Source organism: Ranitomeya imitator, chromosome 2 (assembly GCF_032444005.1).
Source record: "Ranitomeya imitator isolate aRanImi1 chromosome 2, aRanImi1.pri, whole genome shotgun sequence".
Taxonomy (NCBI): domain Eukaryota; kingdom Metazoa; phylum Chordata; class Amphibia; order Anura; family Dendrobatidae; genus Ranitomeya; species Ranitomeya imitator.
Window position 1 is genome coordinate 119150607 of NC_091283.1, and position 22581 is coordinate 119173187.

At 44.4% G+C, this 22581-nt stretch overlaps 1 protein-coding gene across 1 annotated transcript in view; it reads right to left on the reverse strand.

The window, feature by feature from the left end:
* STAG2 (STAG2 cohesin complex component) overlaps nt 1-22581 on the reverse strand; it is a 154357-nt gene that overhangs the window by 15015 nt on the left and 116761 nt on the right. Inside the window, exons 21-29 of the mRNA XM_069747180.1 lie at nt 21939-22009; nt 20666-20753; nt 20505-20585; nt 20333-20425; nt 18021-18195; nt 15757-15896; nt 10824-10925; nt 9883-10031; nt 1786-1914 (exon numbers count right to left, since the gene is read on the reverse strand). Of these exons, the coding sequence (XP_069603281.1) occupies nt 1786-1914; nt 9883-10031; nt 10824-10925; nt 15757-15896; nt 18021-18195; nt 20333-20425; nt 20505-20585; nt 20666-20753; nt 21939-22009 (1028 nt within the window). The remainder of the gene's footprint in view (nt 1-1785; nt 1915-9882; nt 10032-10823; nt 10926-15756; nt 15897-18020; nt 18196-20332; nt 20426-20504; nt 20586-20665; nt 20754-21938; nt 22010-22581) is intronic.

The following is a 22581-nucleotide window of genomic DNA, read 5'->3' on the forward strand; positions in this document are numbered from 1 at the left end:
TCCAAGTTCCACCAACGTCAGGTGGTCCTTGGTAGTGCTTTCGGGCACGGGTACCTCCTGCTTAGTAACCGGGTTCCAGTAACGTCAGCTGGTCCTCCGTAGTTCCATTGGCTCTTGGACCTTCGGCTACCCATCCGGGTTCCAGTACCGTCAGCTGGTTCTCGGCAGTGTCTTTTGCTCTTGTACCTTCTGCTCCCCATCCTGGTTCCAGTACCGTCAGCTGGTTCCGGGCAGAGCCTTTGGCTTAGGTGCCTCCTTCTAGGTATCCGAGTTCCGCCAACGTCAGGCGGTCCTTGGTAGTGCTTTTTAGCACGGGTACCTCCTGCTTAGTAACCGGGTTCCAGTAACGTCAGCTGGTCCTCGGTAGTTCCATAGGCTCTTGAACCTTCGGGTAGCCATCCGAGTTCCAGTTCCATCAGCTGGTTCTTGGCATTTTCTCAGCCTTCTTGTACCTTCTGCTACATTTCCAAGTTGAAGACCCTAAAGTCGACGACCCGGAAGACCACCCCGATGACGACGACGACGACCCGGAAGACCACCCCGATGACGACGACGACGGCGGAGACGACGACGGCTGAGACGACGACGGCGGAGACGACGACACTGGAGACGACGACCCTGGAGACGACGACATGGAAGACCGAGAAGCAGAAGAACAAGAGGCTGCAGAACAAAGAGCAGAAGAACATTAAGCATAAGACTTAATATCAGAGCAAAAGATATTATCTAAATTATATGCAGAAGAAGACTAAGCAGTGTATGGGGGTGAGTCCGTTCCTCCTCGTGGTGCCCCTGGATAAAGCCTGATGCTGCAGGCCAAACTGAACGCGGACAAATGTAACTTTTGTGACTGGCAGAACTGAAGGTGTAATCTTCCAACTTTTATAGATAACAACTACGGGAATGCCTGTCACAAATGAGAATATGATGAAGAAGTAGAATAGGAAGAATAATAACAGTGGAATAAAAAGAATATGTAGAATAGGAAGAATAATAATAGTTGAATAAAATGAATATGAAGAATGTAATAAAAAAAAAAAAAATAGGTAGAAGATGAAGAAGAAGATGAATAAGGTGAAGAAGAAGTTGATGTCAAAGATGCTGATGATGAAGATGAAAGTGTGGGAAAAGTAAAAAAAAAAAAGAAAAAAAAAGAAGGGGAAGGGCGTGGAATAGTGAAACATCAATATCTGACAAAATAAAAAAAAATTTACATACTCAATATCTTTTTCACTCCGAACGTCTTAAAAAAAAAAACAAAACATACTATTCTATTTGATTGGGCTAAACCTCATTGCCTTTAATGTCTCCGCCACCTCCCACAATACATCCTACATTATTCTTAGTTGTTTTCCTTGATGTAGAATGAACCTACAAGGAAAGAAAGGGTTTATTTTAATTCCGATATTTTGGTCCCATTGACTTGCATTGGGATCGGGTATCGGTATCGGCGATATCCGATATTTTTTGAATATCGGCCGATCCCAACCGATACCGATACTTTCCGATATCGGAAGGTATCGCTCAACACTATTGGTAGGGGATTAAATACTTACTTCTCACTGGAAAATGCAAATAAATTTATATAAGTTATACAATGCGATTTTCTGGATTTTATTTTTGAAATTCTGTCTCTCAATGTTAAAACTAACCTACCCTTAAAATTATAGATTGTTCATGTCTTGGTCAATGGCCAAACTTACAAAATAAGCAAAGGATCAAATAATGATTTCCTTCACTGTATATCAGTGTACAGAGAAATGGCTAATACCAGGCAATACTTACACTGTTTTCTTGTCCTGTCTTAGTAGTTTGGATGAAAACTCGCTGAGAATGTCAAGGAAAGCCATGTTTAGAGGGGGGTGGATCTCTCCTTGTGGACTTGGCTCTTTAAAGGAAAATTCTATACCATCCCTGTAAAATATGTGGAATATGATTAAATATTAGAAACAGTTATTCAAAATAAATTAGGTAAATTATGTTCAGCTGCAAAGTAACGGCTTTTTTTACCCTAAAAGTACATTATGCAACTATGCAAATTTATGTACACTACAAGGCTCATCAACTCACATATAAAGAAATTCCACTAAAAGCACAACACATCTAGAAAAGTCACAGGACATTAGGAGGACGTTGGGCAACTGTTTCATGATCGATCTGAAATCTTATCTAGACATAGTTCAGAACACAGACTATAGTATTTAAAGCACTAGTGGTGGAGTGGAGACACTAATATAAGCTCCCTGGCCCTATTATAATTACCAGCCACCATCTTCATCCTTTATCGGTACTGCTGCAGTTGGTCTTCTGTAGGTTGTGACCTGCTGGATCACTGTAGTGTTTTGCTGTGTGAGGCGGAGGTCACAGCCCAATGTAAGTCTATGAGAGCCAAAACAAGACTCTCAGACATACTTTACATTGAGAGTTTGTGACCGGTACACCTTCGACTTCTGGTCAGTCAGAAGTTGCAGTCACAAGATGCCACAGTGCAGGACCAGAGTGGCACCAGAAAAGGCAGAGGAAAAAGGCTGGTTAGTGTAATACTAGGGTCAGGGAACTTCCATTAGCGTCACCACACCAGCAGTGTTAAAAAAAAAAAAAAAAAATCTCTAGTGGTGCTTTAAGAAAAGGTCGGCATTTTCCCACCAAAAAATGATTGCTCCTAGAGAGCAGTAGGCAAACACAGCAGCGACTAGAAGATTGGGTCTCTGACACATGGAAACACACCGCTGACTAACACTGGGACAGATGCTGAGCAGAATAGGAATCCTGACTGCAATGTTATGGGAGAGTGGCACAGAGGAATCCCACGAGGCAGCCTTGTAACTCATGTCCTCTTAGGCCTCTTTCACACTTCAGTTATTTGGCGTCAGTCTAAAACCGCCATTTTCCTCAAATAACGGATCCGTCATTTTTTTTTACGGATCCGTTATTTTCCCATAGACTTGCATTAGTGACGGATTGTGACGGATGGTCGTCCGTTCCATCCGCCATGCGACGGATCCGTCGAAATTTGGCGGACGTTTTCTGAAAATAGACGGACATTGGAACGTTTTTTGTCAACGCCGAAATGGCGGATCGCGACGGATCCGTCGCGTCCGCCATTCCATAGAATGGCTGCCTATGGGCGACGGATCCGCCGCAACCGTTTTTTCGGCGGATCCGTCGCCCCAATCCGTTTTTTCAATTGCGCATGCTCCAAAAAGTAGATACTTCTCCCAGACAACCCCCAAGTAACGGATCCGTCAAAAAAACGGATCCGTTAGAACCGTTTTCGCAACAATTGTGACGGATCCGTCAATCCGTCACTATGTCGGTAGTGACTGACGCCAAAAGACTGAAGTGTGAAAGAGGCCTTACTTAGAACGGTTCTAGTGAATGAAGCGGTCACGTGGCTGCCACAATGTGATACATTATGGATGAGCCATGGGAACAGAATTGTAGTAAATAATGATAAAACAACGTATCAAGTGATGCAACTTTCTAATCTGTTTCCAACTCCTCATTTTACAACACATTTGCTTGCTGTCAGTAACAAAAACACTACCAATAAAGTGGAGGCGCAGCATTGTGCAGATTTGTAGGGTATTGCTTTATGTTCACACTGCATCTTTTGTCAAGTGTCAAAAACACCCTCCATTCACACTGTGTAGACACTACAGGAATTGAGCAATTTGGTCATTTTCAGAAGCACTTTGCCAGCCTTCATTTTGGTGTTTCTGGTTCGTGTTTTTCCAGCATTTTCTGGGCATCTCTTTAGCTTTCCCATTGACTTGTGTGGCAAGTACTAACCATGTTCCTAGCGGAAACGGCTGATGAATGGATGTTACCTCTTTTAAACACTTGGTGTGTATGAAGTATTTAGATATTCAAAAGCCTGGAGTCACTTTTACATTGAAATGAATTAAAACAATTATTTTGACCATTTCATAAGCGGTGGTTTTATGAGTGAAGCAGCTCAAGAAACACTAAAAAAAAAACAGTGTGAACAGACCCTAAGGTTAACCCTGATTTATAGCCCATACTTTCACCCCTTCATGACCAGGCGATTTTCTGCTTTTACACATTAATTCTGTTTATTTCCTCCACCTTTTCCCAACAGATACAACTTTGAAGGCCTGTCTTGGGAGGAACGAGTAGTGATTTTGAATATCAACATTCATTTTACCCAATGATGGGAAAAAAAGAGGGAAGGAAATGCAATTCTGCCATTGTTTTGGGGGTTTGGTTTTACAGCATACATTGAATGGTAAAAATGATCTGGCAATATGATTCCCCAGGTCAGTACGATTATGGCTAAACCAAACGTTTAATCTTTTTTTTATATATTTTAGTAGTTAAAAGAAATCACAGAATTTTATTTTAATGATTTATGTAGCCATTCTCTGAAACGACATGTGCAAGTTCTGGTTTATTTTGTGTGGTTTCCATTATTTTTTATTTTTGACATTTAACAAATTATTTAAATATTTCGATAGATCAGACTCTTAGAAACTGAATACCAAATATGGTCGTTTGCTTATTTCTATGTTTTCACTGAAAAATGGGAATGACAAAAACACAACCTGGAGTTTCACTTGTTTGAGAGTTTGTGTCAGTTTATGTAAAGAACATGCCTACAATTGTGAATATTTGGTTATCTTTTTATTGTCTTATCTGAGAATAGCACCTTCCTCCACACATTTGGTGAGTCTCCCACATGTCCTACAATGCCTCTTCAGGAGTATGCCCAGGCGTTGTAGGGAGGTCATACAGGCACGTGGAGGCCACACACACTACTGAGCATCATTTCCTTGTCTTGAGGCATTTCCACTGAAGTTGGATCAGCCTGCAATTTGATTTTCCACTTTGATTTTGAGGATCATTCCAATTCCAGACCTCCGTGGGACATGAATTTTGATTTTCACATTGATCATTTTTAGGTTTTATTGCTCTCAACACATTCCACTATGTAATGAATAAAGAAAATTTCAGTCAGTGGTAACTAGGATGGGTATATATATATATATATATATATATATATATATATATATATATATATATATATATATATATGTGTATGTATGTATGTATGTATGTATGTATGTATGTATGTATGTATGTGTATATATATATATATATATATATATATATATATATATATATATATATATATATATATATATATATATATATATATATATATATATATATATACACACATACATACACACACATACATATATACACACACATATGTATAAACACAGTTTTTTTTTGTCTTAATTTGTTGAGGTTTTTGAAAACTTTCTTTAACCTCCACACAACATCCCCACCCTCATCATGGGAGGCTTCAACATCCCCATCAATGATCCCCTCTCCCAATCTGCCTCTCATCTTCTCTCTCCAACTTCTTCATTCAACCTCTCACAGTTTACTAAGGACGGGAATAATCTGGACCTGGTTTTCTCCCGTCCCGGATCGCTGCACGACTTTACTAACTCCACTCTCCTGCTCTCGGACCACAACCTTCTTTCCTTCTCTGTCAAGAATTGTCTCCTCACCCAGGACACCCCCACTTACCACACTTATCGGAATAAACGTACCATTAATACCCAGCAGCTTATGGACAACCTTCACACATCTTTAGCCCCCATCTCCTCCCTCTCCTGTCCAGACTTCGTATTGTCACACTTCAATATTACACTGAAGAATGCCCTGGATGAAGTAGCACCTTCTACACGCAGGAAGACCCGACACAGACAACGGCAGCCCTAGCACACTATGCAAACACGATTTCTTCAGCGTTGCTCAAGGTGTGCAGAGTGGCAGTGGAGAAAATTGCTCTTAGCAGAGGACTTCATCCACTATAAGTGCATGCTCAAAACCTATAACTCTGCCCTTTCTCTGGCCAAACAATCCTACTTCACCACCCTCATCACCTCACTATCCAACAACCCAAAACGACTTTTTGAAACCTTAAACTCCCTCCTGAAACCTAAAGTACAGGCCCCCCATCTCCAATCTCAGTGGTGAGGATCTGGCCACTTGTTTCCTAGAAAAAAAAATCAACCACATCCATCAGGATATCTCAGCCCAATCTCCTCAGTGCCTGGATCCCCTTCCCTGCCACACCTCAAGCTCATTAGACATCTTTGAGCCGGTTTCAGAAGAAGTTTCCAAGCTCCTTACTTCTGCTCGGCCTACAACCTGCAATAGTGACCCCCATTCCTTCACCTCTCCTGCAGTCTCTCTCACCAGTGGTCACCACTCACCTGACTAAAATATTTAGCCTCTCTCTTTCTTCAGGTATCTTTCCCTCCTCATTTAAACATGCCATCATTACACCCTTTACTTAAAAAGCCATCACTGGACCAGTACTGCACGGCTAACTACAGACCTGTCTCTAACCTTTCCTTCATCTCTAAACTCCTGGAACGCTTGGTTTACTCCCGTCTAATCCGCTAGCTCTCGGATAACTCTCTTCTTGACCCCTTACAATCTGCTTTCCGCTCTTTACACTCCACTGAAACTGCCCTCCCTAAAGTCTCTAATGATCTAATAACAGCTAAATCCAAAGGTCATTGCTCTCTGCTGATTCTCCTGGATCTATCTGCCGCATTTGACACTGTGGATCACCAGCTCCTTCTCACTATGCTCCGCTCCATAGGCCTCAAGGACACAGCCTTCTCCTGGTTCTCCTCCTACCTCTCTGACCGCTCCTTCACTGTATGGCTAGGGTCACATTGCGTTAGTGCAATCCGTTTAGCGCTAGCGGATTGCGCTAACGCAATGTTTTTAACGGGCCGCGTCCCGGGGTCGCGGTAACGTCCCCGCTCTCGCAGATCCCCGATCTGCGAGAGCGGGGAACGGACCGCGGCGCGCCAGGAAACACCGGCGCGTCGCTAGCGCGTGCCGAACATGGCACGCGCTAGTGCTGCGCGTTCCCATTGCCGTGAATGGGCGCGCTAACGGACGCGTTGCACGGTGTTAATTTCGCCGTGCAACGCTGTCCGTTAGCGCGTTCCCATTAACGCAATGGGAATCTAGCCTATCTTTTGCCGGCTCCTCTTCCTCTCCTCGTCCCCTTACTATCGGGGTTCCGCAGGGCTCAGTCCTGGGCCCCCTCCTTTTCTCTCTATACACTGCCCCTATTGGACAAACAATCAGCAGATTTGGGTTCCAGTACCATCTCTATGCTGACGACACCCAATTATACACTTCTTCCCCTGACATCACCCCTACCCTAATTCAAAATACCAAGGATTGTCTGTCTGCTGTCTCTAACATCATGTCCTCCCTCTATCTGAAACTAAATCTCTCCAAAACTGAACTACTTGTGTTTCTCCCTTCTACTAACCTCACTGTACCCAATATCAAAATTACCCTGGAGGGTTCAACCATAACTCCCATGCAGCATGCCCGCTGTCTTGGGGTCATATTCGACACCGAACTTTCCTTTACTCCCTATATCCAATCACTCAATCGCTCCTGTCACCTGCATCTTAAAAACATCTCCAGAATCCGACCTTTTCTCACCTTTGAAATTGCTAAGACTCTTACTGTCGCTCTTATTCATTCTCGTCTGGACTACTGCAACTCTTTTCTGACCGGTCTCCCTCTTTCCAAACTTTCTCCTCTCCAATCCATCTGGAATGCGGCAGCCAGGGTCATATTTCTGTCCAGCCGCTTCACCGATGCCTCCATCTTGTGCCAGTCATTACACTGGCTACCCATTCGCTACAGGGTCCAGTACAAACTCATCTCTCTCACCCACAAAGCTCTCCACAGTTCTGCACCGCCTTATATCTCCTCTCTCATCTCCGTCTATCGCCCTACACGTGCCCTCCGTTCTACAAATGACCTAAGACTAACATCCCCCGTAATCCGAACCTCGCACCTCTGTCTCCAAGACTTCTCTCGTGCTGCGCCAGCACTCTGGAATGCACTTCCCCAGACGATCAGACTGATACCTAGCCCCGACCTATTCAAGCGCGCTTTAAAAACCCATCTCTTCAAACAAGCCTACCAAATCATCTACTCAGTAAACTAACTTTGTCCTGTTCCCTCCTTCCAAATATTATCTGCATGTGAATCTGCACCCTACTATTCATCTGTCTCCACACCCTCCATGCACATAACTGCACTTGATACTTGACTATTGCACTTAAACACACGGGCTGATGACCGGATCATGCAGCTTTATATGAAAATCACTATTTATTATAATTGCCAGACCTGAAATAACAAGCACTTTTCACCTATTGTGTCCCCCCATTTCCTTGTAGATTGTGAGCTTGCAAGCAGGGACCTCTCCCCTAATGTCACTGTTTAAATTCTCTTAACTTGTACTGAATTTATTGTCTGTACATGTCCCCGCTTAATTGTAAAGTGCTGCGGAATATGTTGGCGCTATATAAATAAAAATTATTATTATTACCACCTTAGTCAGATTCCTTAGAGGACTTGGACCTGTGATTTGCTCTATATACTGCAATACTGTAGTGTACAGTGAAATTGATGCTCTCCAATGAAGGCTAGCCAAGGGCTGGGCTTCATAGTAAGACAAAGAAGGCAGTAACTGGGGCGTTCAGTGGGCACATGTCTGCCACGGTATTGCAGGGGGAAAATTGGTGCATGTGTGCAACATCAAATCTGTCATTTGAATGCCACTATCACTGACATTGGCATCTGAAATAGTTTAAAACCTTCACAACCTATGACGAATAGGTACGTCATAAGTCATGTCCCCGCACTCCATGTGGGCTCCGGTGCTGAGCCAGTATGTTTTCCGGCACAGGTTAGCGGACATCTGCCTTTAACATCCGTGGATGGATAGTGATCGACCAGCAGCTGTTAACACGTTAAATGCCGCTGTCAGTCACAAACCCCTCCAATCGGCGCCCGTGTCACAGACTTGTGTCACAGACTTGTGTCGCCAATAGCTTGGCAAGGCAACATAAGGTCTGCAAGAGACCCCTGTGATTGTCATTGCCAGATAGCTATGAGTGCCACCCTGTGGTCAACGCTCATAGCAGATGATCATTTTAGCTACACATAGTAGGACTAAAGCCCTGCCGTGTGTAGCACAAGCGATCGAATGATCACAGCTTCTAGTCTCCCATGGAGACTACTGAAGCCAGTGAAAAGTAGAAAAATGTTTTTAAGAATATAAAAAATATATATATATAAAAAGTTCAAATCACACCCCATTAAAAAACAAGACTTATTTGGTATCACCGTGTTCAGAATCGTCCATTCTATCATAGTATAAAAATAATTAATCCAATTTGTAAATGGCATAATGAGAAAAAAATCAAAATGCCAGAATTACGGTTCAATTGTGGAATTGTACTTTTTTTGCAGTTTCTCTGCACTTTGAATCCCCCCCCCCCATTTTCCAGTACACAATATGGTAAAATCCAAAGGTGTAGTTCAAAAGTACAACTTGTCCTGCAAAAAACACAAGCCCTCACACTGCCATATTGACCAAGTCATGGCTCTGGGAAGACACTACATTGTTCAGTTCCTCCATTATTCCTCCCAGAAATTAAGTTTACACAAAAATTTGACAATTCGGTGCATGTCCCTCTAGTACAGATTGGACAGCGTCAATGTGTAGTCACAACTACCTTACTTGTTCTAGTTGTCAAAGTATACAGTACATTTCTATAAGGGATATAAGTGTGAATACAGCAGCATTGAGAAAACGTGCTCCAGAATGGTTTCTAAGGCCTCTCCAAATGTAATTAGTCTAGCCATACCATGAACCGCCCTTTCACTAGTTGAATGCTACAAAATAAACCTCTACATACATAACCAGTCTCTATTAATAAGCGTGCATAAATTCTGATACAGGTAGCTAGGGTTCACATAAAATAAGTACAATGAAGATGTGATTACTTGTGTAACATTGCAATGGCTTCTCGGGTTTTAAGCTGGTCAAGTCCAAAGGTTAAAGCAAAGCGCCTTGCAAGCTCTTTAATGCCACTGAATGTTGGTGATGATCGGTCAAAGTTATAGCCATGTTCCTGGATCATCTCATTGAAAAGCTGTGGATGATTAAAATGATTAAAAAAAACATACATAAAACAAGTACAAGCTGTATATTCATCCATTATAGTTTTCCAGATTTAACACTACTGAACAACTATTAGAAAATGATGCCTAGTAAATGATGATCAAGGCGCAAATACGATAATATTTGGCATACTGTAATTTTCAGCATTTATTCATGCAGACCCCACATTTTCGACATCGGCTATAAAACTTTTTTCCCCACAAAACTATACAATTGTGATATTTCTTTAATGCAGCTCATGCTGTACACAAAGTCATGGCCAAGTGTAGGAACCTTTGAAATTGTTTCAGAAAATGAAGTATTTCTTCCAGAAAACTCTTGCAATTGCACGTTTTTTTAACAAGTTTATTTCCTTTGTGTGTATTGGAACACAAAAAAAAAAAAAAGTAAATTGGACATACTTTCACATAAAACCTCCAAAATGGGCAGGACAAAATTGAGCCAACACTTTCGACCATGATTGTGTAACATGAGACTAAGTCTACATTCACAATAGCGTTGTGCGCCGCTGCGTCGGCAACGCAACGCACGCAAAAACGTTGTTTTTTTGCCGAAAATCGGACGCAAGAAAAATGCAACTTGTTGCGTTTTCTTGGTCCGACGCTTGCGGCAAAAAAGACGCATGCGTCGCACAACAAACAAAAACGCATGCGTCCCCCATGTTAAATATAGGGGAGCATGACGCGTGCATCGCCGCTGCGTCGCCCTACGCTAAATAAACGTTAATTGCTTAAAAGGACAAGTGACCTGAAATGCAGCATACCTGTTGTAAACTGAGGATGAGTGTCTTTGCACATTGGATTTTATCGATCTGTCGGGTTTTACTCATAGTTTCTTTTATGATGTCTCCATAGTCATTATAGTACTACGAAGAAAAAACATTGCATTAGTATCCTCGATATAAATATAGAAAAGTAGCTTTAGGACTGAAAATTCACAGCTGTAATCATTGGCAACAAAACAAGGATCAATGCCATTAATAGGGCAACGTCACATAATGGTCCGTGTTTCGCAGCTAAGAATCATTTGGTTTTCCCAGTTTTTGAACACATGGCTTGTACAGGAATACACAGGCACCCTAACGCAAATATTCTTGCAAGTTATTTCTGGTTGTTTGTCTGACTGTGGTTACATTTAAGGGATGATATACAGCAGTGAAAAAACAGGATTTTTGGTTGCTTACCATAAAATCTGTTTCTCTATCGCTTCATTGGGGACAGTGAAACCATGGGTGTATGCTGCTGCCACTAGGAGGCTGACACTATGCACAAAAAAAGTTAGCTCCTCCTCTGCAGTGTACACCCCACCGACTGGCATTATACTCTTCAGTCAGTGAGAAAGCAATAGGAGAAAAACAATAAGGTTGAAGTAACATAACCACAAACATGAGAACTGTAAACCCGACAACAGTCATAGAACACAGAACAACAGAAACTTAATAACATGCGAGGGTGCTGTGTCCCCCAATGAAGGCTCCGAGAAACAGATTTTGTGTCCTCTCATTGGAGGACACAGGAACCATGGGACGTCCCAAAGCAGTCCCTGGGGTGAGAAAAACAGACTTCCATCAGGTCAGAGGACTCACCACTGCCGCCTGCAAGATCCTTCTGTCTAGGCTGCCATCCGCCGAAGCGTAGGTATGGACCTTGTAAAATTTGGTGAACGTGTGGATGGAAGACCAGGTTGCCGCTTTGCAAAGCTGTAGGGCAGAAGCCCTGTGGTGTAGTGCCCAGGAAGCGCCGACTGCCCGGGTAGAGTGAGCCTTTCTCCCAGGAGGGGGCACTCTGTCCTTGACCTGGTAAGGCTACTTTCACACTTCCGTCTTCCAAATCTGCACAGGATCCGTCAAGACGTTGAAATGAAGGATACTGTGCAGATTGTGGAAAACGTGTGCACTGGGCCCATCTTTCTGACGGACCAGTCGAGGCTATGTGCACCTGTTGTGTATGCTTCTTCGCAGCGGTTTTCTGCTGCGAAAACGCATACACAACTCAAACCAGGTTAAAATTAAAAAAAAAAAAAAAAAAAAAAAATCGCAGTATTATCACCTACCGGCGTTCCAGCGCAGCGATGCTCCAGGCAGCTAGCGTTCATAGTAACACATTTGCGAAATCTCGTGAGAAGTCGCGGTCTCGCAATGTAGAACTAGGAACGCTAGCTGCCGGGAGCATTGCTGCGCGGGAACGCCGGTAGGTGAGAATATTGCGAATTTATATATTTTTTTATTATTTTTAACATTATATCTTGTTACTATTGATGCTGCACAGCTGCATCAATAGTAAAAAGAGAAAGAGCGAGCGAGAGAGAATTCCCTGACCGGAAATTCTTCCACGCATACTCTCTTTGAAAAGACGGGACCCGTCGCTGGATTCCTGCTTTTCACAGGCAGCGTCGCTGACCAATTTTCCGACGTGCAGAAAAAAAACGTTCCTTTGAACGTTTTCTCTGCCCTACGGACCGTTTTTTTTATGCAGGATCCAGTGAAAGACGGATGAAACGGATGGCCATCTGTCACAATCCGTCGCTAATACAAGTCTATGGGAAAACGCAGGATCCTGCAAATTTTTTGGCAGGATCCTGCATTCTCAAAAATCGACGCATTGTCGCATTGTGACGGAACCTGAAAGACGGAAGTGTGAAAGAGGCCTAAGCCTCCAAAATTGCCATTCTGATCCAGCGAGCAATAGTCGCCTTGGAAGCCAGCAGGCCTCTATGCGTGCCATCAGGAATGACGAAAAGAGAATCCGTCTTCCGGAAAGCGGCTGTTCTAGCCAGGTAGATCCTCACTGCCCTGACGAGGCCCAGCTTGTTCAACGATCACTCCAAAAGATGAGTCGGAGCTGGACAAAAGGAAGGTAGGACGATGTCCTCGTTGAGGTAGAAGGTGGAAACCACCTCAGGAAGGAAGGCGGAGGCCTGAGGACCACCTTGTCCTGGTGGATAACCAAGAAAGGAGGTCGGCAAGAAAGGGCTGCCATCTCGGAAACGCGGAGGATAGAAGTGATAGCAACAAGAAAGGCCACCTTCCAAGATAGAACGGACATGGAAACCTCCCTAAGAGGCTCAAAGGGGGAACCCCTCAGAACGTCCAGCACAAGATTTAAATCCCATGAATCCACAGGGGCCCTGTACGGAGCGACAGCATGGGCTACTCCTTCTGTGGCCAAGAAGATAACGTCTTCTGAAAAAGGATGGAGAGCGCAGAAACCTGGCCCTTTAGGGAACTAAGAGCAAGGCCCAAATCCAGTCCTGCCTGAAGGAAAGCCAAAATGGAAGGCAGGGAAAAGGACATAGGTGAAACGCGGTTGGACTCGCACCAACGGAAGTAAGCCTTCCAGGTACGATAGTAGATCCTGGAAGACGAAGGCTTCCTAGCCTGGATCATAGTGTGAATCGACCGGTCTGAAAGGCCGGACGCTCTTAGAACTGCGGTCTCAACAGCCACGCCGTTAAACTCAGCAACCGAGAATTTGGGTGGCAGATCGGACCCCGAGACAGCAGATCGGGTCTGTCTGGAAGGCACCCGCAAGAAGATTGAAGATCTCTGCAAACCAAGATCTCCTGGGCCAATCCGGGCCGATCAGAATGACCAGCACCCCTTCCGCCTTGGATCTTTTTTAACAGCTTGGGAAGCAAGGGAAGAATCTTTGATGCCACAGGTCTGATTTATCGCTCCAATGAGGTTCTGAACCACATCCCTCATGCTAGAGATTTGGTTCGAATCCAGCTCAGAGATATCCTCCGAAGGCACATCAGAGAAAGCCTCGCCTGACTCAGGGGAGGAGGATCGGGGGGGAAGCCGACAGCTGAGAAGGACCGTGGGGCGAGATGAAAAGGGAAGAGGACTCGGACCGGCGTTCTTGTCTGGACCTTTTGCGGCCAATAACAGAAGGCTCGGATGGAGCCTCCTGCGACCCGCTGGTTACTGCGGGGGTCTGCAGGGGCAACCTATAAAGCATGGACATAAGAGGTTGAGACATCCGTGTTCGATCCGCTAAGGATTGTGACAGAGAGGAAGCCCAGGCTGGGGTGGAGGCTTCGCTCTCAGGCGGAACAGCCGGGGGGTCCTGGGCGGTGGGCATAACGGCGGTGGGCATAACGGGGTTGCTGCAGGCCTGACAGATCGGAGGACTGACCTGAGGGAAGCTTGCAGTTACAAGACAAACACACAAAGTGTTTGACTAAGACAGAAGAGGCAGAAGCAGGAGGGTGAGAGCGACCTCCTTTAGAATTAGCCATGACGAACGAACGGGTCCCTGACGAAACCCCAGAAGGTTAGGAGACAGGAGAGCAAAGGAGAGTGTCAGACTGCAGAGCAGAGCTACTCACGGCTGCGAAGCGTTTTCCTGATGGAGGCTTTGCAGATGCTATCCAGGAACGATGGTCCTTCACTACAGGCCATAAGAAGGGGCTTGTGAGACACTCTTCTGTACAGTGTTGCAGGGCTGACAGAAGACCGCCAAGAATGAGGACGCCAGGATCTGCGCCATTAGGAAGAGGCGGAGCAGAGCGTTCCTGGAGCCAAAAGGGAGACTACAGCGGCGCAGGAGAAAGAGAGCGGGGCTAACCGCCAGGTCAGTAGCGCCAAGATGGCGGCGGTGGGCGCAGCTCGCCGGGATAAACCCGTCGGGCGAGAGAAAAGCCCGCCCAAGGGAAAAAGGAAGTGGGCAGAGTCGCGGCCGGAAGTAGGCCCCAGGAGAAGCCGGGGCCTAAATTAGAAGCCGGCGGCCGCCGGAGAGGACCACGAGTCAGCTCCGAAAGGTACGGCCGCCGGGGAAAGCGACACGGCTGCCTGTAGGGGGCCACGCCGCACAGAGCAAGGATATGGCCGCAGGCAAGGCAGTGCGGCTGCCTGCAAAAGTGCGGCCGCCGTGGAGGAAGCAGCGCAGCCGGTCACAAGGGCCGCCACGCAAACGAATCAGACTGTCACCCAGGCTACTGCGGGAGTCTGTACCAGGACAGGAAAAGTGCGGCCACAGTAAAAGCAGCGCGGCTGCCTGTAGGGCGCCGCGCCGAACAGAGTAAAGATGCGGCCGCAGGAAAGGTAGTGTGGCATAATAGGGCCGCCGGGAAGCGCTCATATTTCCCCACTCTTGACAAAAAAAGGGACCCCCCCAAGGAGAGACCGATGGGAAGGGAAAGGATACTCACCTAAACATCCCATGCCGTCCGTTACTAACCTCAAACCGTGGAAGGTATTAGACGTCCGTGGAGCTGGTGATGGACGTCCTCGTCTTCTCCAACTGACAGGCTCTGGTGGGCGAGTGGGTGGGGGACGGAGCAAGGACCGGTCTTCTGAGCTCGCTTGTGTGCTAGTGGGTCTTTGGACCTGCGGTCGAATCTATGAGGATACGGGGTGGCAGTACACGCCGTACTCATAGTCCGTATTGTGGGATTACAGTTGTGACTGTTCACACTGTATCCCTCCGCAAGAAAACCTGAAAGAAAACGACCACACTGAGGTAGATATGGGTCTAATGAAAGACCCATGTCCACCTCCTACTGACACTAAGCTAAACTGAAGTGCATAATGCCAGTCGGTGGGGTGTACACTGCAGAGGAGGAGCTAACTTTTTTGTGCATAGTGTCAGCCTCCTAGTGGCAGCAGCATACACCCATGGTTCCACTGTCCCCCAATGAGAGGCAATAAGAGAAAGTATAACATCAAAAAGTTATTAATTGGCTTATGTACGTACCCTCATGTACTGCTTGAAGATGTCAGCTGCAGTATTCATTTCAACCACATTATATACTATGAGCTTGCAGTATGCTGCAAGAAGATTTCGCCTTTTGTGTAATGCTTCGATTTTACTGGCTTCATCGTCTTGTTGACCATCTAAAACAAACAGGGAAGAACAGAGCTTAAAAAAAAAGGAGGTTAAGCAAAAGAGTAGAGAGCGACTTCTTACACAGCTCTATAATGCAGTACAAATATTAATATGGCCATTGCAGAGGGCAGTATGTAGACGCATACACAGCCAGCAGGATGGACTCTGTGTGATGACAGCTCCCAGTTCTAGCCAGAATTTACTTTAAAGGGATTGTCCAGTGGAAACAAGCTATGACCCATCCCAAGGATAGGTGAGTGGGGTCCGATTAGTGGGGTCCGACCACAGGAACCTGCACCAGCCAGAAACACGGGGCCACTTTTATGACCTCTGTAGAAAACAGCAGCAATTCACATACCTGACTGCCACTCCATTCACCAAGGGGCTGCCGAGTACAGAACTTTTTTTCTGCCAGCCCCATAGAGAATGAATGGAGTGGCAGTCGAGCCTCCAACCTGCCACTTCAGTTTGTAACAGGGATAAAAATTCCCCATTTTGCTGATCGGTTCAAGTCCCAGAAGTCTGACCCGATCAATCAATAAATCATCTATCCTGCAGATACGGATAATTTATTTTCAAAGGATAACCCCTTTAACTTAACATTTGTTCTTCTGTGGTAACGGAGCAGAAGAGAACAGTAATCAGCCTTAGGACTCAAAACCCTGTGGTTTTCCTTCCTTGACCAAAACTTGTGAGCTACTGCCTACTGGAACTGGGCACACCCCCTAGGTGTCTAGTTTACAGCTGCAGGTGGTACCCAGTGCCATTTTATTGTAGATCAGCACTGTGCACAGACTTACAATTTCTCTCTGTCACCTATAAATTCTGTGATCTGGGAGCAGCTCAGTAATTACCATTAAACATTAACAAAGTCTGGGCAAAAGCGATGCAGCGCTGATTTCATCCAGTGATATGTACTCGCCGCTCACTGGTAATAACTCTGATCTGAGAGTAGCTGTCATGTCATTGCAGCAGCTGTACTCACATCACAGTAATAACTCATGAGCGCTCATCAGCTCCAGGCATCAGGGCTAGGGCAGGGACAGCATGCAGAAGTTGGCACAAGTCACTGGGTGACATCCCCGCAGGAGTGCTGGTGCCTGAACCTGGTGACCGTTCAATACTGTAATGTGAGCACCACAGTGACATAACTGTGGCGCTCAGATCACAGCAATTGTCCACTGACCATGTATATAATCCTATCATGTGCGATATAGTCCACCGAGCAATGTTATCTTACCCTATTAAGTAATACAGTCCACTGAGCAGTGTATCTAATCCTATTGTGTGACAGATCGATGTGCATCTAATTTTAGCACGTGAAACAGTCCATTGAGCAATGTATCTAATCTGCTGAACCGTGTATCTAATCCTATCCTATGTTATACAGTCTGCTGAGCCATGTATCTAATCATGAGTGATGTTTGCTGTGCATCTTATCTTTTCATGTATGATACAGTAAGCTGAGCCATGCATTTAATCCTATCATGTGATACAGTTCACTGTACATCTAATCTTATCATGCGTAATACTGTCCGCTAAGCTAATATGTGATACTGACTGAAGACCTGTGTAATTCCTGTGATCCGAGTACTGCAGCCACAATGATATGACTGCTCCGTTCAGATCTCTGTAAAGACCAGTGTAGTGCCAGCCAGCCGTTCTTGGGCACACGGTCCTCATCACAGAGTCACACCCTGCACTGTGATCCTCAACGTCATTCTCCCTTATCCGTCTGCAAGCACCCAGAACGGGCGGTGTGACATCATGCGCATGCGAGCAGATCCCGCTCACTGCAGACAATGCAAGCTAGCAATACACTAGGTTTTCATGGCAAATGTCAGCAGCTTCTCCCCTCTAGTGTTTCAAAGTTTAAAATATCAGAACTTTTCTCAATTATTTTACATATTTTATACCATTAAAATTTACTTTAAAAAAAGAAAACATTAATACTTTACTTTTTTTTTTTAGTTGCTACAAAAAATTTTTTCAGTCACATTCGTTTTAATAGGTTAATAATATACGAGAATATCAAGAATCCGGAACTTAGGAAGCCATTTGTGCATGGCTGATCCATACCACCATTACATTGTGGTTAGCTGTGTAATCTGTGGCACTATGTAGCCACTTACCTGTACTGCTGTTATCATCATCTTGGTCAATAAAGACATGATCCAAAATAAAGCTTAATAACTCAGACTGTAATGAAGAGTCGGGGGAGTACACAAGTGGCTCTAAATTGTCACGGCCCCCAACTACAATCTGGTGGCTAAAGATCATCAGCACATCAGAGAGAATAGTAAACGCCTGAAAGAGAAACCATTTTAACATTAGAAAATAATGCAGCAAATATTCTTCATGTCCAATTAAATAATATGCAAAAATTACTATCAGACCATGCTACAACAGCATGCATACCGCATTATGCAAAAGTCAGCGCATGTGCCTGACAGTGGCCATAAATGCAGCGTGCCCCTAGCCTCAGTTCTGTCATCCTGATTTCCAGCACATTTGGTTTTAACAGTAAAAGGGCATGAAGTGTGAAATCAAAGGTGTACTCTCATCTGTAAGAATGGCGCAGGGCAGCACGGTGGCGCAGTGGTTAGCACTGCAGCCTTGCACAACAGGAGTCCTGGGTTCAAACCCCACCAAGGACAACATCTGCAAGCAGTTTGTATGCTCTCCCTGTGTGGGTGGGTTTCCTCCGGGTTCTCCAGTTTTCTCCCACATTCTAAAGACATACTGATAGGGAATTTAGATTGTGAGCCTCATCGGGGACAGCGATGATAATGTGTGCAAACTGTAAAGCGCTGCGGAATATGTTAGCGCTATATAAAAATAAAGATTATTATTATTAATACTAGCAAATATCTCCAGTTAGAAACGTAGTATAGTTCTCCTGATTCGCTATATCACTTTCCCCATGCTCAGCATTGCAGTAGCTTAGGTACAACCACTCATATAGTAACAGTTAGTTATTAGTGGTTGTAACCATGGATACCTAAGCTATAGCAGTGCCCTGCACATGGGGTATTGGGATAGGATGTTGGCGATGGAAACACCCCTTTAAGACCATGGGCAACATAATATTCTTTCTAGATCTATACTCATAGTAGTCAAACCAACACAAAAAATGTTTGTTGTTTTGCTAAATGAGCACGGAGAGCCCTTACTAGATTTCATTTTTAAATTGTTCTTTTAACTTGTTCACAAATTTAAAGGGAATCCATGAGCAGCATGATTTACGGATAGATACCCCGATTCCAGCAATGTCACTTTCCCGTCTGCATGCTGTCATTTTGATAAAAATCACAGTTTTCTCTGCTGCAGGTCTAGCAGGGCTCTGAATGCGGAGCGCTGTATAACCCGCACACACCGCTGATTGGCCGCTTTCTGTGTACACGCAACAATGGTAGAAAGCTGCTAATCAGTATTGGGGATGGAGATACAAAGAGCAGCTAACTAAAAGGACCAAGACACCTAGTCCTCTTGTAGTGATGATAATCTGCTGATTAAACACTCGTTTTAATGAAACAGCTACACACTGTCTAGTTAGTGACACATCACTGGAACTAGGCTATCAGTCCATACATCAAAATATTCTCTTTAAAGGGAACCTGTCACCCCGAAAATCGCGGGTGAGGTAATCCCACCGGCATCAGGGGCTTATCTGCAGCAACACTTTGCTCTGCCCTCTTGAGGGCAGAGGATAGTACTGCAGTGCGCAGGCGCTGTAAAGGTCAGAGGCCCGGCGCCTGCGCACTGCAGTACTTTGTCTGCCCTCAACAGGGCAGAGCAAAGTACGCCTGCGCCGGAGCCGTGGCTGAAGATCAGAAGAGGACGTCATGGAAAGAAGATAGGAGGCGCCGCAGCGGACCAGAGACACCCATCCGACCTGACCAGCAGCGGGACCGCCCCTGGGTGAGTATAATCTAACGTCTTTTTCTCCTTTTTCAGGTAACATCGGGGGCTTATCTACAGCATTACAGAATGCTGCAGATAAGCCCCTGATGCCGGTGGGATTACCTCACCCGCGATTTTCAGGGTGACAGGTTCCCTTTAAGGAAGGGAATCTGGTATCTTAATGAGACCAAAAGGTGGCACTGATAGATTCCCTAATGACATTATTTCCTAGCTCACCCAGGACACGGATACAGACATTCACATAGCAAGTAGGTATGTGCATTACAAGAAATGGAATTTAGTAGCAGTAAAGCGATCATTGTTATGTTACCAATTACAAATTGACTAACATTTTTCTTATTACTTCATCCTTTTACCCAGCATCTGTTATGAAAATTGACCAAGGTAGAACATTAAAGGGAGGTAAGAAATTAACCACTAGAGACCAATTATTTACAGACATAACGGGAGCAGGGACTTGTATTATTTTAATGATATGAATGACTGAACTACAGAATATCTTATTTCAATGATTACAAACCTGTTCTTTTACAGCAGTGTGCACATTGGTAAGGTAATGTTGACATATTTGGCAAAATACCCTCATTTGTCTCTTTAACGTTATTAGTTCCTCCTGTAAGAAAGTCATTATATTAGAATAAAGAAAACTGAAAAAAGACCAAGACTGGGTGAGTGCACAAATTAGGAAATACCTTAGTTGAGCCAGTCTCTGATATCTTTGCCAGTTGCCAAAGAATGATATAATGGGTACACTGTAAAGCATGGATGACGATCTGACACAGAAGAGAAGATGATATTACTAAAGAATTATTTAAAGGAAAAATGACCATACAGTGAAGTGTAGGAGACTGACCTGCTCTGGCATGTCCCCATTTTCAATGCCAGTCTTTAATAGCTTGTAATTGCTGCTGAATAAGTCCCACCGGGAAAGATCATGTGCGCTGAAAGACACAAAGTGATGTAATTTTTTTCTGCCTTTTATAGATTTTCAGAACTTTAAGAACACATAACCCCCTCTTACCAAAAAACACCCTCATCATCACTTGTTAATAAGTATTGATATCAAAAGAGAAAAATGGGTGAAGTTGGTATGTACGAAGTGAGGAACTTATCAGTGTTCTGTAAATGTCTGCCATTTCGGAAAGAAACGTCTAGTCAGTAGACACGATTCATTCAGTAACACTGGCACTTTAAACCCCACTCTTAATGAAGGGATCACTAGAGAAAAAGTGCTGGGAAAGTGATTCAGTCACTGACTAAGTAACATTTCTGGTAGAGGCGCACAAATCAGACGCAGCTTACAATTCCTGTATGCCTCTACAGAAATGTTACTCAGTTAGTGACTGGATCCCATTCCCAGTGTAATTTACGCCAATAAAGCAGCATGAAATTTACATGCAGGTCCTTGCCCTGTCCAAGCGTTGCCCACTTTGGCATAGCTGGTAGGAATTGGGGTAAAAACAACCAAAGGCCACATAATTCTTTCATTTTCAGACATTTCAAGGTGTTTTACACCAGAAAACTGATGAAAGCACCTTGATGAATCGGGCCCCGCCTGTCTTTTGGTAGTATGGCATTCAGCCAGTCCATACAGCACAAAAGAGGAAATACAGCCGTGTAAATATGAGAATATTTCCTTAATGTTGTACTAGCAGAGCCCAGATGTAAAGAACGTCTAGATCAGCCTTGGTAGATTATCAGCAGAGAGTACATAAAATGTTGCCCAATTTGCTGCTAGAGGACCAGAGATCTTATATGTATTTTAGAGTTACTAATCCTATCCCATCTTTTTTACTTGATTTATTTTACTATTAGGAGATCTTAAGTCTTGGACCTCACCTGCTTTTCACATGAACAGGACAGTGTAACTGAAGACTATCAAACACTCCAGAGCATAGTTAGGGGAGCAAGGTCCAGAGAGTGATGTATGTCCCACTAGTCGCTAAAACACGCAGGAATGACTTACTGTAAAGTCCTACTGTAGTTTGTGACATGAAGTGTAAGAATACAGATAACATTTCTGGGATGAAGGGGAACCAGAGAAGTCTACTTAACTCATACATAAATTATTTGCTAAATGCATGCATTAGATGTGACTAAAAATGAACATAGTGATGAACACTTACTTATGGAAAGCAGTTATCCTTTTCAGTGTAGATAGAACTTGATATGCATCGTCCTCATCCGGTTCTTCTTCCTAGAAATGATCATGATAGAAAATAATTATTATTTTTATTTCTTCATACTGACATTTCTTCAGGACTCCTGCAAGAAATAATAGTTAAAAAAAAAAAAAAAAGGTTATCCCGCCAGTATTTTGGCAGGTGGTTTTATATCAAAATATAGGCTGATAAATTGATAGCAAATTACCATGACCTACAAGTTGAATTTGTAGTAGTCATCAGTTATGTATTTTGGAACAGTAAAGCATAAAACAGATGCGACTTGTGTTCATGTGAATTAGGGCTACTAGGATTTAAACTACCGTATATACTCGAGTATAAGCTGAGATTTTCAGCCCCATAAAATGGGCTGAAAGTGCCCCTCTCGGCTTATACTCGAGTCATGGAAGGCAGGGGGGTCGGCGGGTGAGGGGGAGCGACGCCTGTCAAATACTCACCTGCTCCCAGCTCCCCGCATGTCCCACGGTCTTCGGTCGCGGCAGCTTCTTCCTCTGTTCAGCTGTCACTGGTACTGCTCATTAAAGTTATGAATATGGACTCCACTCCCATAGGGGTGGAGCCGCATATTCATTACTGTAATGAGCGG